The sequence below is a fragment of the Saccopteryx leptura genome, chromosome 8 (assembly GCF_036850995.1).
Source record: "Saccopteryx leptura isolate mSacLep1 chromosome 8, mSacLep1_pri_phased_curated, whole genome shotgun sequence".
Lineage (NCBI taxonomy): Eukaryota > Metazoa > Chordata > Mammalia > Chiroptera > Emballonuridae > Saccopteryx > Saccopteryx leptura.
The window spans coordinates 53,770,573-53,788,499 of NC_089510.1; the positions used below are offsets into that span (position 1 = coordinate 53,770,573).

At 45.1% G+C, this 17,927-nt stretch overlaps 1 protein-coding gene across 8 annotated transcripts in view; it reads left to right on the forward strand.

Annotated features, from left to right (window-relative positions):
• Positions 1 to 17,927, forward strand: part of LOC136379840 (kalirin) — a 635,535-nt gene that overhangs the window by 438,178 nt on the left and 179,430 nt on the right. For all 8 annotated transcript variants that reach the window (XR_010746806.1, XM_066347435.1, XM_066347437.1 and 5 more), the window contains exons 15-16: positions 5,738 to 5,904; positions 13,258 to 13,377. Coding sequence is in view for 7 of the 8 variants with exons in the window: in XM_066347435.1 (XP_066203532.1) it covers positions 5,738 to 5,904; positions 13,258 to 13,377 (287 nt within the window). In the remaining variant the exon portion in view is untranslated. The remainder of the gene's footprint in view (positions 1 to 5,737; positions 5,905 to 13,257; positions 13,378 to 17,927) is intronic.

Below are 17,927 nucleotides of genomic sequence, written 5' to 3' on the forward strand. Positions count from 1 at the left end.
AGACACGTTCCTTAGAGAGAGAGCATGCAGACACGTTCCTTAGAGAGAGAGCATGCAGACACGTTCCTTAGAGAGAGAGCATGCGGACACGTTCCTTAGAGAGCATGCGGACACGTTCCTTAGAGAGAGAGCATGCGGACACGTTCCTTAGAGAGAGAGCATGCGGACACGTTCCTTAGAGAGAGAGCATGCGGACACGTTCCTTAGAGAGAGAGCATGCGGACACGTTCCTTAGAGAGAGAGCATGCGGACACGTTCCTTAGAGAGAGAGCATGCGGACACGTTCCTTAGAGAGAGAGCATGCAGACACGTTCCTTAGAGAGAGAGCATGCAGACACGTTCCTTAGAGAGAGAGCATGCAGACACGTTCCTTAGAGAAAGGCTGCCATGGGAAGCCCTCCAGGGTGTTTAGCCTTCATCCTTCAATACTGATATATCTGCCAGGCATGGAGGTTGTCTGCCTGAAAACCTGCGGCACTTAGGACCAGGGTTCTGGCATGACCTGGGGGAAGCCCACCTCTGTTTCAAGAGTTAGGTATCCATGGTAACAGGAAGACCGCTGGGAGCTGGCAGCCCCTGAAGATTGCTTAAGCCTGGGGAACAGTTTTGCTTGGCGGCCACCTTAACCATGAGGGCTGAGTGGGTGGAAGCACCCCAGGCAGATGGGCTGCCCACCCCCACAGAATGCTGTTCTAGAAATGAGCTTGGTCAAAGAGGCTAGATTGGCCTCTTCAGCCCTCTCTGTGGCACCGGCTGTTCCCCTGCTCACGCCACACCGAGTGTTCAGTCAGGCAGAGTCCACGAAGTTTCAGAGGGGAGAGTCCAGGGGTTTCGGGGATGCTCACTCTGCTGCTGAGTGCCTGGTTCCACCCTGGAGGCACCTGTCTCGTCTCTGGCCTGGAGAAGGAGGCCACAGGCATGTGGGAGCTGGAAGCAGAGGTGGAGTTTGGGGCGCCCAGCTGGAATTTGCGCCCTGGTGGCTGAAGAATGCAGGACTTCAGAGACATGGGACTGTGGCAGTGAATGGCTTGGGCATTTATGATGGAGGTCTAATGAACTATATTGAACTAAAGGTAAAATAAACTGTTCTGTTGTGTTAGAAAAAGGACAATAAGCAAAATTAAGAATTTGGTATTTAGCTCTTCATGTTAAATTAATTAAGGGTTTATACTATGGTTTTGGTTTGTTTTTGTTTTTGTTTTGTTTTGTTTTTGCAGTAAATGGAAGTAGAGGATATCCATACACTTATTTTCGGATGTGAAGTTTGTAATGTTGAGCCAGGTTCTACTAAATTCCTCTGGTGCCAATAATTCTAACCAAAGCAAAAACCTTAGCTTAAATCACCATCAGCCTTAGGAATAGAAGGCAAAACAGGACCAACTCACTTGCTCATAGTTCTTTCCACACTGTGGCGGCCTCTAGTTGAGCCTCAAGATGGGAGGTGTTTGCTGGTAAGAGTCGAGTTGGAGAAAACGTGCCAGCTGAATTCAAGGTTCAGTTCCTCCATCACAAGTGGGAAGTGCCTTTTCTTTCTCTTGAGACCTACTTTCTTCCTCTGTCTAGTATGGCAGGTGGACCTTGATCCCGCAAGTCCCCTCCAGTTCCTCTTTTCCATGGTTCAGCCCTGCCACCTCCATTCATTCTGCCCGGGATCCTCTCTAGTTCAGTCCGACCATAAGACTGTTACACTTGACCTTAGGAGTAAGGCGGGAGCCATCTATCCTATGGGTGTGTTCCTTTGTGATTTAATCAAAGCTTCAACTTCTCTCTTTATGCAAGGCTTGGAAGTGAAAACATCTTCGGAGTCTGTGACACTGATGCTTAAAATTTACTATGCCTGGGAAGAGTCTGACCATAGTATTTGAAAATACTGTGAATTTGAAAAATTTTAAACAAAATCAAGTTTTGGGGGGGATCATTCTTCCCCTTGAGCATAGAGGTTAAGAGGACAGTGAGGAGAGGAAGGCTGCTTGGCGTGGCACCCCACCACACCTCTCACTCCCTGCGTGTCCTCGAGCACGCGACCAGTCTCTGGGCCTCGCCTCCTGCTGCACCCAGCAGGATAAGGCACGAGCATGGGAGGGTCCCGGAGAGCCTGACGATGAGTCCCTGTCACACGAGGTCTCTAGCACCTAGTGCATGGGGTTGGGGTTTCTTGTAGTTTCTTCAGCAGCGTGAGGGCAGGACTCTCTCCTCCCTCTCTTTAGATTCCCAGCACCTAGCTCATAGCAAGTTCTCAACAATAATATTTGCTAAATCATCACGATTGAACCTCAGTGCGGGTGCAACAGATGTAGGTAAAAATAATGGGCCACAGATAGTTTTATGTCAGAAAAGAAAGGAAAGACCTGTGTTTCTCCGAAAGGGAAGCTGCACTGGGGTTGACGGGAATGTGGATCGGGTGGGGGCTGGGAGGAGGGCAGAGGAGGACCTGGTGTACAGCAGCGGCTCTCAGGGCCTGGCTGCATAGGGGGAAATACGTGGGGAACTGCTCTAAAGCCCCACGGTCTGGGCCCCACCCCTCAGGGATTCTTACTTACTTGGTCTGGAGTGGGTCCAGATTTTTTTTAAACTTCCCGGGTGATGTCAGTGTAGAGCCAAGGTTGAGAATACTGATCTAAAAACCTGATTCAAGGACCGTGTAATGGCTGAACTGGGAGTTATACTGAGGCAGCGATGCAGGAAGAGGAGTGGGGGAGGGAGGAAAAAGAGAAATGAAGATGTTCTCTATCTGAGGCAGGTACGTATTTAAGGAACACAGTCAAAAACCACGTTACAGCCTGACTGGTGGTAGCACAGTGGACAGAGCATTGACCTGAGATGCTGAGGTCCCAGGTCTGAAACCCTGAGGTCACTGGCTTGAATGCCAACTCATCCAGCTTGAGTACGGGCTCACCAGCTTGAGCATGGGGTCACTGGCTTGGTTGGAGCCCCCCAGTCAAGGCACATATGAGAAGCAATCAATGAACAGCTAAAGGGATGCAACTATGAGTTGATGCTTCTCATCCCTGTCTGTCTGTCTCTGTCTCTCTTGCTAAAAAATAAAAAACAAACAAAAAACATTATAAGTATAGGCAATATAACTAGAAATACTAACTCTTACCTTAGACCATAGTCACCTCAACTTGAGGAAATTAAAGTGGTTTCCCTGACCTGGCAGCCAAGGAAAGCAAAGTAAGATACTGTTATTAGCTGTGGCCTTGAGCCCCAAATACATACAATGCTGAGCTACTGGTAACTGAGTGGAGCAGAAGGGATATCTCTGTCCCTGGATTGTTGGCCATTGTACCATCTTAGCCAGTGGTTCCCAATCTTGTTTATATGTTGGAATCACCCTGGGAGCTTAAAGACTTCCTAATGCCGGGGACCCACCCCCAGAGACTCGGGTGTTCTGGTCTGGAATGCAGCCAGGACATGATGATTTTTTTAAAGTTCTCCAGATAAATCTAATGTGAGCCAAGGTTGAGAGCACTAGTCTTATAGCATCCAAACCACCATATATCTAATGATCTACATTGAGCAAGTATATAAACACCTGACCATAAGATTTTATATTTACATTTTATATAAGCCATTCAATAGTCCCATCATTAATCAATAGTGAATATGATATAATTTCCCCAAGGGAAAGGAAAAAGTGGGAAAATGGGTATTTTTTTAGCCAACTAAATGCCAGGCACTGTATATATTTTATCTCTCAGCCTTCATGACACCCTCAAAAGTCTTTCTTGGAATCCCCATTTTACTCAGGCTAAGCGAGGATACAGAGCCCAGAGACTCACCGTTAATGGTCATAGACCATGGATTCAAAGTTACATCTGCCTGTCCCCAAAGATTTCAGATGTTTTCCACCACAGCACATGACCCGAGCTCCTCCCTAAAGAGGCCCCTGTGTTCCCTGAACAGGGATTTATCGGGTGTTATGAGTCAAGCACTGTGCTAGGTCATGAAGATGCAGAGAGGTATAAGACAGACACGGACGTAGCATCCATGTCCATGCATTCCTGCGAGGACACGGACAAGTTAACAGGGAACCAGCCTCGATGGGAGTGTTCTGATGGAGGGATGGGTCCAGGACATTGTGGGAGCTCATCAGGAACTTCAGTACCGCCTTTTCTAAGGAGACTGACAAACTCTTTTATTACAAATAGACTTCACTGCTTGAAGCAAAGAACATTCTTTTGCATTTCTGAGAGCCCCTAAGGATGATAGTTAAGCCTATGATTAGATTGAGAGGAGTAATGTCAACATAAGAAAACTCTATTTGCTGTTGATTGATGGATATGTACCAATTGATGGGCTTTCTCTGGGACTCATGTCACTCATCTTGGTGTGTTGGAGGCTGTGGAAGAGAGGAGTGAGTTTCTGTTCTAGGTGCAGCTGGAGTAAGTCTTCCCATTTTCCCCATCCTCCACCTATAAGATGATGAGCTGTTGTGGAGTGTGGAGATGTCCTAGGCATCATCTTCACCCATTGTGTTTCCTGTGTTCACCTTTCATAAAGCATCCTCAAGCAAGGTAGATGAAAATGAAGGGCTTAAGTCTCAGGGCAGGCTGCGAGCCTCTTCTGGATGATGTCCTAAGCAGTTGCATGGCCCCTTTGATAAGCACCTGTGGCAGGGGTGAGCCATCGGCTCCCATAGAAAGACACTTCGGCTGACCCCAGCATGCTAAATACCAGAGATGTATGCAGAGTGAAAATACATAGTAATGAGCGGGGTAGGGGTGTTGGGGGGTGGCTGGAAGCAGGAAAGAGCATTACTTCTGCAGATGGATTTTAATTAGATCTTTAGAGAGTAAACATGGGGGTCAAAGGTTATCTCACTTTGCGGAGCGCTGCAGCAGTCGAAATTTTTGTATTCTTACTTTTTTATTTCAATCAAGGAAATGCTGTACCTCATCCTCTCGGTAATTGAAAATAGTAAGTGGAGGGAGTCGGCTGCCAAAAGAACAAGCCGTTCTCTTCTCTGTCTCCCACAGATATTTCAGGAGCTGGGACTTGGAGTTATGAAACTGAGAGAAAAAAATAAACATGAAAAGATACTGAAATTTATTACCATGTGACACCAAAAATATTTTTCCCACTGTCCCATATTGTCCTTATATAAAACACTATTTTTGCCTCTATAGAAATGACTGTCCTTTAGCGTGTTCAGATGTGGCCCACACTCCCCCAGCTGTATTCTGCAGGTGTGTTGGTGGGGGCAGTGATGAATTTCTGATGGCGTGAGTCAGAGCAATGGGGAAGTCTCCCACAGAGGATTTATTTTGTAGGTGGCCATTCATTGAGATGGGTAACAAGACAGTGCCTTGGGCAGGAGCTCCTGAGACAGGGTCTTTTGGGCTTTGTTCTGTTTCCCCTTCTGACCCAGAGGCTGGCTTGTGAATAGTCAGTGTATTAGCAAATCCCCCATGAGGGAAGAGCGGGTGCTGTCTCATCTGGGAGTGGACTTCAGGAGAGCCCCCTCTCTCTAACTTCAGTTGATACTAAGGAGCTGATCATCTATGGGAAAGTTAGACCCACACACAGGATCAGTTTAATCCAAAAGCAATGGCATGTTTGAGCATCCCAGAAAAAGCCGATTAGGACAATCTATCCGGTTTCATAGAGGAATATGTAGAATTTAGGAGGGTGCTGATAATGGCTATTTCTAAATCCCAGCTTTCCTGTGCATACTGAATGACATGCAGTCTTGACAGCACTACCTGGTTTTGAATTGTTTGTTTTTTTAAATCAGGAATTGAGTTAATCTGTGAGAAAGACATTGACCTGGCGGCCCAGGTGCAAGAGCTACTGGAGTTTCTCCATGAGAAGCAGCATGAGTTGGAGCTCAACGCAGACCAGACGCACAAGCGGCTCGAGCAGTGCCTCCAGCTGCGGCACCTGCAGGCCGAGGTCAAACAGGTGAGCCTGGCTCTGCCACCTTCCGCCCGGGCTTCCCGCCCGGGCTTCCCGCCTGGGCTTCCCGCCTGGGCTTCCCACCGGGGCCGGGCCCGCTCCCGGTATGGGGTAAGGCGCACAGAGCCCCACGTGTAACAGACCTAGACGATAGGTAAGTTAAGGAATGGTGGTATTAGTTTCTGAAAGCTACGCAGCCGTCTTTTGTATCTAACAGAGCTAATGGCCCAATGTCTCAAACAACGAGTGCATAATTGCTCTTTTGTAACAGTCTAAGGAGAGCATTCCAAGTTGTCCTCAGTCACTGAAGTGTTTTCTCTTCCTCTCTATCCTCAATCTCAGCATACTGTTCATGGGAAATACAGGTCCTGTATCAATAAATACATTGAGCCTTTGGAGCTAGGCTGATTGATTTGGGGCAAATGTGTGCCTGGTCCGGTACCTGACACATAGTAAGTGGTGCCGTTGCGATCATTCTTTTTAATGTTATGTGTGGTTTTGATAGTTTTTTTTTTTACTATATTAAGTCAATTTATAGAGGAAAAGAAGTCTTATCTATATGAGACATTATACTAGCCATTTTTCTTAGGACATACCCAGATTTCTAGGAATCTCTAGGGACATACAATAACCAAAGGCCCATTTAAAAAATAGTGCATTTCTTTTTCTTATATGCAGTGACTGCTAAAGCCTTCAGATATTAAGTCTATTACTTTACCCCAGGGGGAAATAACATATTTGATTTAATTATTGCTTGGTCCCTTATAGTCAAAGTATTCCTTGCTAATGCCTATGTCTTAGTTATTACATTGTTACTTATGATAATGGGCAAAAGTATCTTCTCTGCTCCCCTTCTCCTCCAGTCCTGTTCAGCCAGAGCCCAGACATGCTGGGCTAAAGGTTCACCCCTGAGCCCCCAGCAAGACCAGGTCACAGCGCTGCCATCCGAGTGGCTTTCTGTTTAGTTGCCCTGGGATCGCACGTGAACCTCTGGAGAGAAGTACTATTCACGGGACATGGCGGCAGTCCTGGCAGCCGGAGCGGTGATGCGTATACACATCTGAAACCTTCGGCAGGAATGATAGTGCTTCCTTTTCGTACGAAACGGACTTTCGCATCTGTGCTCTCATTTTAGGAGAAGGAGCCGTGAGGGAGAGGGTGCAGCTTCACTTTACAGATGCGGAGACTGTGCTGCCTTAGGGGTCGTGCTGCCAGCACCTCTTGACTAACTCAAGCTGAAAGTTGCATCCAGGATCCCTACACCCAAGGTCCTAAGATTGGCCATGGCGAGACCCCACCCCACCCCCACCCCTGGGTTTCAGGAGAAACAGAAGGGAGCCCCCCAGCAGCACGCAGGCTGGGGCTTTCTGGGCCTCTGCTGCATTACCTCTGAATAGAAGGGCAGGCGTGGTGACACCTGGCAGCGAGGATGGCACCTGCCTGACCAGTCAGCCGGCTTCACAGGTCACGGGAGTTCTCTGCTCTTCGTGCTCAGTTATTTCTGTCAGTGGATGGTGGCAGGGATGGCCATCTAACCAAACAGATAACATGGAAATTACATATACTTTTGCTTTTGTTCCTGGTTTTAAATTTTATTTATTTTTTACTCCAACATTAATAGTCAAGCCAACACTCTAATTATGGGTTGTTGTTGTTGTTGTTGTTTTTGAGTGATGTGAAAGTGGAAATGAATGTCCATCTCCAAGTATCCATTCTGCATAGAATGGGGAGCCGGGATGATGATGCATAGTTTGCCAAATGGGAAAGTAGAACATCTAAGGATGATTCAGGTTTGACTAATGTCTGTATACATTTCCATTCAGTATTTTATTAATTGGAGAACAAAAAAGGAATTCTTATATGGGGATGAGAGAACCCCTCTGCCCACCATGCTGAGAGGCTCACGGTGGGCTTGTAGGTCACATGGTATGGACTGCTCGCGTCAGACTTTGGGAAAACCATGAAGACCTTTGCAAGGGACAGCGGCCCTTGGAGATGACAAGCTGCTGCAGTTGTGTTAAGCCACCATGCCTCATTAGACAGACTTGTTTCCTTGTCCATGTGAAGCTCTCTCTTTAGAGAGTTATCTGGTTCAGTTTCATAGAAGGCATTTGTGTTTGATGGAAGTTGGTGGAGCAGGAAGTATTGATTTGGAAACTGTTGACACTTGGAAACAGGGAGTAAATTCAGATGTCAGTATTGATCAGTGGAGCTAAATGTAGACTCTAGCTGAGAGCTTCTCTTTTGAATATACTCTCAAAAAGAAAAGAATAAAATAAAATGGAAATTTAATTGAAATGCCATTAATAGGGATAGAAAGGGAGAGGATAGCAGTGTTATTGTCTAGCTCTGTTGTGAGAGCTCTCATAGATCAGAGGTTTAGATTTAACCATTATAAGCTCAAATACTGTTACATCGCAGTTATAGGAAACTGAAGCTTTGAGGAGTGATGATGCCACAGACATTAGACTGAAAATAATTTTCAAGTATTTATGACAAAAAAATTTGATTAATGCAACTGATATTTTTTTTCTGAGGAATTACTTAAGACTTTGTATCTAAGATAAATAGCCCAAATAACTCCAGGAAAAAAAAATGCTGAGTCTTGAAGGGAAGCCAGTCTCTTGATTCTAGTCCATGGTTCTGGGCCTTAGACCACCAGATGTGCCTTTTCTTCTAGACAAATAATTTAGATTACTCTCCAGACCTCACAGAACGCTCGGATTGCTTTCCAGGAAGATGCTGCCCTGGTAAGACTGACCCCACATTTATTAGGTAATTCAGGAATATTTGAAAAACCTACTCATGGGCATAAAACAAAATGAATTTCCATATGTATTCCTGCAGAGTATTGCATTTAGCAGAAAATAGGCCAAAATGGATTTATAAGATTTGGGGGCTCTAAGCTATAGGGAAAGAAATCATATGTATTTGTCTACTAAAGACATTGACTTAAATTAGCCCTGTGGACCAAATACTGGTCAAAATTTCCTATGATCAAGGTGGACATTCAAAACAAAGGAGAAAGTATTATTCTGTCCTCATATTCCTGTCAAGAATATTGTGTTCAGTTGGGTTTGCTGTACATAAAACTTAGAAAGGAGTTGGGGTAGATCCAAAAAATAGGCAACCAAAGGGACAGGTGCTACCCATTTGTGTCAAAATAGAGAGAATGCAGAAGAGACATGGTCACAGTTGATGGAACCATGATGAGTGAACCTACACAGTCTCGTAAGTCATGTATTTTTAGAACTAAGAAACAGGAAAAAAATGAGAGGCCCCAGTTACCATCTGAGGGGCTGAAGATTTTTCCTGAGGCTGGAATTTCAGAAATGGCTGTGCCTTGTGATGTCATCTGCAATAGCAGACCTTAGTAGAGTCAGTGGCTTTGCATACAACCTCATAGATTTATGGTTGGTATGACCCGGAAAACACAGCCATACACAAGCAACTTCCTCAGCCTACGTGGACACAGGGTCCAGCCTGCCCAGCTTAGATGGCCTCATCACTGTGGACATGCACATCCGGTTATAAATGCAGTCTTCTCCTGACCCAGGGTTTTCTGAGCTGCCTGGGCCTGAGGAAGCAATAGATCTCTTGTTTTTCGTTCGTTCCCCTTCTCATCTCTGCCTGAGCTGAATTCATAGCCTCACTTCAAGTCCCCACGTCACAGTCCTCTTTCAGTCCCTCATTTCTAAAAGCTGAGTGTCTCTGGTATCCTAAGATTATAAGGGCAGTCTCTGAATTTTGAAAGAAGTATGGAATGTCAGGACTCAAAGTGACCTTCAAAGATCATCTAATAGGTCAACTGTTGCCTCAATAATCGTTCAACATAAAATGCACATTTGATGGATTATATTTTGTGGTTTGCAAAATACTTTTACGTTAATTTTTTTTCAGCTTTTCCCTATGACTTAGGCAAGTAAAGTGTTACCAATGTACAGAAAAGAAAACTGAGCCTTAGAGAGATGAAATGTTCCCAAAGTGACACAGCTCAATATTAATAGGACAAACATTGTCTCACTTTTTTTTTTTTTTTTTTTTTTCTGAAGCTGGAAATGGGGAGAGACAGTCAGACAGACTCCCGCATGCGCCCGACCGGGATCCACCTGGCACGCCCACCAGGGGCGAAGCTCTGCCCACCAGGGGGCGATGCTCTGCCCCTCCAGGGCGTGGCTCTGCCGCAACCAGAGCCACTCTAGCACCTGGGGCAGAGGCCAAGGAGCCATCCCCAGCGCCCGGGCCATCTTTGCTCCAATGGAGCCTTGGCTGCAGGAGGGGAAGAGAGAGACAGAGAGGAAGGAGGGGGGGGTAGAGAAGCAAATGGGCGCTTCTCCTATGTGCCCTGGCTGGGAATCGAACCCGGGTCCCCCGCACGCCAGGCTGACGCTCTACCGCTGAGCCAACCGGCCAGGGCTACACTTTTATTACAATATTTCCTTTACTACCTTGTACTCGTTTGGGTGCAGAAGAATAAATAACCAACCTTATGAACCAGGAGGACAAAGGTCAGCAGTAATAGAAAATTATACCAACAAGAGTTATTAATTTGAGTACAAAGAATGATAAAACAGCAAAGATCTCTACATAACATTGTGGACCCAGAATATGTCAGTAAGTGCTACCAAGACTGGGACAGAAGTGAATATTCTAGACTTTTTCTCAGTGCGAGAGGTGCAAGTGCAGAATCATAGCGTTACCTAGCTTTGCTCCAAAACTAAAAAGCATTGCCACCACCACCATCCGGCGATAGAGTTACAGTGCGGTCCGTCAACCATGGTACAGAAAGTGAAGTACTGTTCTCCCTGCTTCACAGATGAGAAAACAGTCTCCAGGGGGTTAAGTGGTTTTGCCACGTAGTGACAAAGCCAGGTGTTCTGACTTCAGATTGTGTGCTCTTTGCGCACTATCCCTGCTCTGCCTCTACGACTAGCTCAATTGTGGGCTCAGTCCCGCCCCCAAACCCGAGGCGTGGATATAAACTTCCATGCATCTTTTATCTTCCTCAAATGAAACCTCCCACTTTAAAGGCCTTTATAAACAGCATTTGGGAAATAAACATGAACAAGGATGTCAAGGATATGGCTTGATTTAATGAAACCTGTAATATTTCTAAATGGAAAAGCTGGTGAGTGGGGATCCCCCAACCATTGCTATAACTGATGTTTCCGTTGGCTGAAACTAAAACTAGAGAGGAAAACATTCCAGCAAGGCCCAGGAGGCCCAGAGGGAGTCCAGGTGCCCCTAAGGCATTGATTTGTGATGTACGTGGAGAAAATGTTTCTTTGACACACACAAATGAATCTGGAGCCAAGCAGAATGCAAGGAATCACGGCAGAAGGACTTACATAGTTCAAAATTATACACTGTGAGCTCCATTTTGCAAAGAGATGAGGCATTTGGGGCATGCAGTCCATGCATGCATGTACCCGATCTTACAGGCAGCTTTTGGAAATCATTAGCACCTCTAACCAGCCAGCCACAGTACACCAGCGGCATCAGTCATTCCACACATACACCCTGAACAGTTACTTCCTGCCGCTAACTGCTGTGCAGATTGGCAGCTTATCCGCAGTCTGCCTCACTGGCCATGAATTCCCACCTCCATCCAGGGAGCCCAGCTTCAGCAGGATTTCTGCCCCAGTGTTACCCATGCACAGCATGGCCTCAGTCATTTTCTGCCCAAGGGAGAAATTTGCAAAATGCCCTGGAGGGTTATGGCATAGGAGACCAGGCTCAGGATTTTTCTAATGGTTTAACATGGAGAAGTGAAGAGGAGAAAAGAAAACTGAAACAGATTGTGCTGACTTCTGTTTATGTCGAAGTGACAGATGCATGGTATTTACTGATCTTGAAATTGCAAAAGTATTTTTTTCTCTATTAAAACTCAGAGATTTCCGAATAAAGAAAATATCTGGCAATTTTCTGGTGACCAGATACAAGGTAGATTTTCAAGGCCTAATTCTTCCAATTTGATGATTTTTGCTAACTCTATGATCTGGATAATTGCCACATGTCCCTTTCACCAAGGACTGTCTAGACAGTGTCAGCTGTTTCTGCTTCTATTCTAATATTCCCTAACCGAGTGCTAATTAAGGTCACCTAGAAATTACTCAGCCTCGTCATAGCCTCTAAATAATTTAAATCTGTTATAACTTACTCTCCCTTTTTCTAATGACCGAGCATAATGATTATTCATGCTATTTGGCTTGTTTTCTTTCTCCTCCCTCCTTCCTCTGGGTTGCTTCCCTACCAGTGCTCAAGCCTGTCTACCTGTGGCTCTTTTGCAAGGCCTAGGAAGCTGAACCCACTGGTTAGGTGGGACTTGGGTGTTTGCCACACGTAATCACTCACCCTATCAAAAACATTACTGCATGCCCATCACATGCACGGTACTTTGCCTGACACTGTACATGATGGAAGTGGAACTGATGTAATTCTCTGCTCTTCTGGAAGTTTACATCCCAAGGGGGAAATGAAACGTAGGTGAAAATAACTGACCACAGGCAGGCTGTGGTGCGTGCCACAAAAGTGGTGCACACCGAAGGGTGTGGTTGTGCTAGATGGCAGGGACTGTTCCTAATGGGCAGGGTTAGGTCTGGGGGATTTCAGGAAGTTATCAAGCCTGACCAGGCGGTGGCGCAGTGGATAGAATGTCAGACTGGGACACGGAGGACCCAGGTTCGAAACCCCAAGGTCACCAGCTTGAGCGCAGGCTCAGCTGGTTTGAGCAAGGCTCACCAGCTTGAGCCCAGGTCGCTGGCTTGAGCAAGGGGTCACTTGGTCTGCTGTAGCCCCCCCAGTCAAGACACATATGAGAAAGCAATCAATGAGGAACTAGGGTGCCGTGGCGAGGAGTTGATGCTTCTCATCTCTCTCCCTTTCGGTTTGTCTGTCCCAATCTGTCCCTCTCTCTGTCTCTGTCACACACACACACAAAAAAAAGTTATTGATATTTAAAATGGGCCTTAAGAAAAAAAAAGGATACCAACAAAAGGAATTTATACAATTCTGTGTTCCAGAAGGAACTTCAGAAACATACGTACCATGCAGTCAGATAAAGTAATGTTTAAATCAAGTGGATGAGAAAACTGAAAATTGGAACAGAGGGATATTAAGGGTTGGAAAGAATGTATGAAGCTGGGAATAAGGTTGGTCTTTAAAATAAGTAACTATGGCACAGGGTGCCAGGTGAGATTAGGAAGATGACTGTCGTAAGGACCCAGCCCTGTCCCATCCTCTCTCCAGCTGTGGGTAGGAGATAGCCAGCTCTCTGACTGAAGGACCCGTCAGAGAAGGGGACAGCTCTGGGGGGAGCGGCAAAGGCCATTTACCTGTGTTCTTGCCCTGACTCCCTAGGTCCTGGGATGGATCCGCAACGGGGAGTCAATGCTCAACGCCAGCCTGGTCAACGCCAGCTCTCTGTCTGAAGCAGAGCAGCTGCAGCGGGAGCACGAGCAGTTCCAACTGGCCATCGAGGTAACGCCCAAATCTGGCTACATCGGCCTGCCTTTCCTTTCTGCTCTGTGGGTAAAGCAGGATGATTCCTCAGGACGTGAGTGTTCTTTGTGTAAGGAAGCCCTTACTCTTTCTAGCGAAAGGGTCCAGGTAGCCTCCCCACCGCCCAGGAATTGATGGGGAAGCAAACACAGGGTTCATCACCCAAGCGGGCTTGGTGTTAGAAGACAGGTGTTCACACCGCAAACGTGGATTTGCTTTCTTACTCATTGCTACCTTTAACCATCAAGGCCCCTGCCTGGCCCATTGAGATTTTTATTCATTGTGGGCTGTGCACCATATGAGAAATGTAAAGAAGATCACACAGACTTGAGGATAACCAAGTGCAATAGTCACTAGTACATTAGGATTCCATTTCTCAACATTTAGTGTACGCAGAAGGTGCAGATGGCACGGCCAGCAGACTGCACTGGACAGTTCGCGTCACTGAGAGCCGCTGCTCAATCTGCTGTTTGAGAAGCTATTTTAAAATAAAACTCCACTTACAATAACCTAATATAAATTTTATCTTGCTTTACATAATACCTTTAATTATCTTTTCTGCTGGATCACTATCCATCCCAAAGAGACTTGAGCCGATTACTTTAGAGTGGTGTAGGGAAAAGAGTAGAAGTGGGACACGTAAGTCATATAAAAATAAAACAAGTTTAGTACCTATGGGAAAAGAGATCAAGAGTGAAAACTTCAAAGGCATTCATGACTTGTGGTTCAGTTCACAACTCGACCCACTTCTGAGTATAAGAAATGCAAAGGTGTTATCATCTAAAAAATATTGCAAATGAGAATTTTCTGCAACAATGACAAAATTTTAACTGTCCATACCAATAAGTATATCTTTAATACAGTAATCCAAGTCATTGCTGGTTATTTTAAAACTAGTACTGATGGATTTCAAGCATTTAGTTTTCCTGAAATCATCTTGTATGTGTAAACATCGCAGGAGCAGAATGACATGTTTCAATAAGATTTCTGATATTGTCTTGGGAACCACTTCTAGTACTAGGATACTATCTGGGATTTTAAAATATACTATTATTAACCCACACAGTATGGGCAAGTAGTTAGTTCTAAGGAAGAACTAACCAGAGGAGAGAAGTTTTGTTATCAGCGGTCTCTGTTGCACTTTACTGCTGCGCCCACACAGGAGCATGTTAGGATCTAGTTGCTGTAAAGGAAAAATTAGGATTGGGGTTGCCATCAAGAATTGGGCACACAGTGGACAAGGCCATGGAGAGGTGGCAGTGAAGAGAACGAGGGTTTGTCAGTCAGACGAGAGGAGCGCCACGGAGCTGTGAGGAACGCTAGGCAGAGAGCAGACAGCTCCGGGCCACACCTCCTCCCTGTTTATCTCCAATGTGAAGGTTTACATGCCTGGCAAGTAATTAAATTTTCAATCCTTTAGTCAAATATTGGGAAAGTAAAACCTAGTATCGTGACACACTTGAACTTCTCAGTGAGCTAGTGGAAAATAGTGGGTAAGTGCATTTGCAATGCTATCAAAATGACTGAGTGTCACGTGACTTGCCTATGCAGCATGTATTAATTTGTGTTAGATGTTACTGCATCCTTCAAGAATAAAGGATGCTTAATACACATAGATGTCTCTTAATCGCCTGAGTGCAACTTGATCAGATATTCTTGGGATTGATGTTGAGATAGAGGCTCCTGTGGTTCCGAGAGGGCATGGCAGCGCAGCTAGGGTTTCTGGAAGGTCTTGGCAGGGCAGCATAGGCAGGGGCTGCAGCATGGCTACAACAGTGAAGAGAACAGTCAGAATTTCACCACACGGTCCTTCTCCAGAAGGGTTGTGCATCTCTCTAAATGTGCCAGTTGATGCCAGGTCTTGCACTGGGAGAAAATATGCCAGGCGTGATTTAAGCAACTTGAAAGCAGATCTAACTGGTCTGGTTTGACTTCACTCTTTCTGATGGTGTTGCCAAAGGCCTTTACAATGATTGTTGATAGGGAACGTAATTTGACCTCTTGGGCCCAAAGAAAGAACCCTGGGTTCCAGAAAGGAAAATGAAATAGCTATAGGGAGGATGATCATATAATTTATTGCTAAAATAGAGACAATTTTAAGAGTAAAGGAGGGAATTTTTAATAATTATGCCAGAAAATAGGCTTATAGATCTATCATGGGCAAACCAGGATTTGCTCACCATAGCTTGGGTGGTCTCATCAGTTTGAAGGTTTTGATCTCACGGAAGGTCAGAATTTTTACCTGAGGTAGCCTTGGTTTCAGGAAGACTCCCCAGAGCCATTCATAATGGCGAGTAGTTTACAGCACCCAGAAGCATAGCCTTATCAGAAAATCCAGGTTTTCATCTGTTAGTCTCCAACGTGTTGTGACTGATGTGTCTTGAAGAACTGTGAACATCATAGAGACAAGCTCAATTTCAAACTCCATTTTTATTTGAAATCCTCTTATGCATTTAAGCTTAAGCATATGGCAGAAATTGTTAAATAACAGCTATCCAGTCGCTATAACTGGACAGTAAATTCAATTGATTTGGTTTAATTTTCTTTCATGTTCTACTAAGTATTGACATCTTTGGTAATCCATGTCTTAAAGATATGTATAGTACTCGATAGGATTAGATAAAGAGTAGGAATAAATTCAAAATAATCACTCAACCCTAGAAATACCAAGATTATGTCATATGTTGTATGCATAAGAGTTTATTATTTTGGAAATTACAGGAGGAAGGAGTTCCCAGGACTATTAGATGATAGTGATTTTTAGGATAAAGAAGAGGATTTCTTACATAGCATAAATTATAGGAAAATGAAAGTTACTCCTCCACTGTCAGAGAAAAAGACATACCTTATTTTTCACTCTATAAGATGCACCTGACCATAAGACACACCTAGGATTTTAAGGAGAAAAATCAGAAAAAATATATTCTGAACCAAATGGTGTGTTAAAATATTTAATAAAATGCTGTATTTTTTGCTCCATAAGACAACGGCACTTTCCCCTCCACTTTTGGAGAAAAAAAAGTGCGTCTTATGGAGCAAAAAATACGGTAGCAACAAGTTGATGATGACAGCTATATGCTGGTTTCACATACTGAGGAGAGGCCAGATAATTCTCATGTTCACTAAACCTTCACTTGGTGAATCTTTCCTTTGAATCAGACACTGTAGATACTGTGTTACTGCTAGAGAGTTAGAGAGTGATGTGATACAGCGGAAAGGACAGAGGTTTGGGACTAGACCAAATCTGAATCTTACTTTTGCTTTTATTACTTTCTTGGTTATACAGTTTTGGGCAAATCACTTAACCAGCCTGAGACTTAGTTTCTTAATCTGTGAAAAGGGAATAGTGATATTTACCTTGTGGTCCTGTCATGAAAACTAGAATAAAAGAAGCAGGGTGGCTAGCACAGAGTATGCACTTGGTTAAATGACAGCTTTTCAAGTGACTTTTAAAATAGTCTTTGCCTGAAAGTTTCGCAGTCTGAAGTAGGAGAATCGGCCAAGTGTTCCATAAGTGATGCAGTTCAGAAGAAAGTAGTTTTAGTGAGGCTCAGGCTATCCGAAAGGGCCTCTTGGGAGGAGGTCGGACTTGAACTGAGTTTCAGAGAGGGGCTGGAACGCAGATGGGTGTTCAGTAAAGGCAGGAGAATGAAGGTGGTGTTTTTGTAAGGAAGTGGTAGGTGACAATGGTAAGGGAACAGGACTGCATTCTCAAGGGGCTTTTAATAACATCCTCTGAAGTTTGGGCTTAGCTTCATAGCAATGAGGGAAAGGGAACTACTAAAAGCTTTTGAATTGAAAGAAGGGAGAGGTGTTTATAGCATAAAATTAGAGTTTTAGAGAAAAGACGTTAGACGTCATTTAATCCAAGCACTGCCTGTTACAGAAAGTTCATCTGTCAGCAGTGTACGGGACGGCCTGAATGGGTTAGGGGTGGAAGGCAAGACAGCTCACTAGGTGAGCAGCACAGCACCACAGCTGTGCAGTGGTGAGGACTGACTGGGGCCCGGGGAGGAAGGCAGACCAGGTTGGCGATGAGCTCATGTTAGGTGGCAGCGAGGAGGGCTCCATCACAGAATGGCTCACCCACGGGGGAAGACCGTTCAAGAGGGAGGGGGAGTTTAGTTTTAGATGTGGAAGTTGAGGAGCCATCTGGGGGGAAGGTACAGACTCTGATTGTAAGACATCCGCATCTGGTGGAGAGGGTTCCTCCCCTCCCTGGGGAGACTTTCCCTCCCTGACTGAGAATGCACCTGTGTAAGTGACGCGGGCAGGCAGACAGGTCGGCCGGATCGGTGCTGCGGCAGCAGCTTACCCTCACGTCCACCGACCTACAGTTAAAGACCAGGGGCAGGTGTTGGGGTGCGAGATGTAGACTGGGGAGTCATTTACAAAGAGGAGATAATAGAGTCAAGAAAATAGATGAGAACTCTGTAGAAGTAAAAAACAAAAAACAAAAACCTGAGAATGGGCCTTGGGATATCTCTGCATTTAGGAAACAGGAGAAGAAAATGCTGCCAATAAGTAAA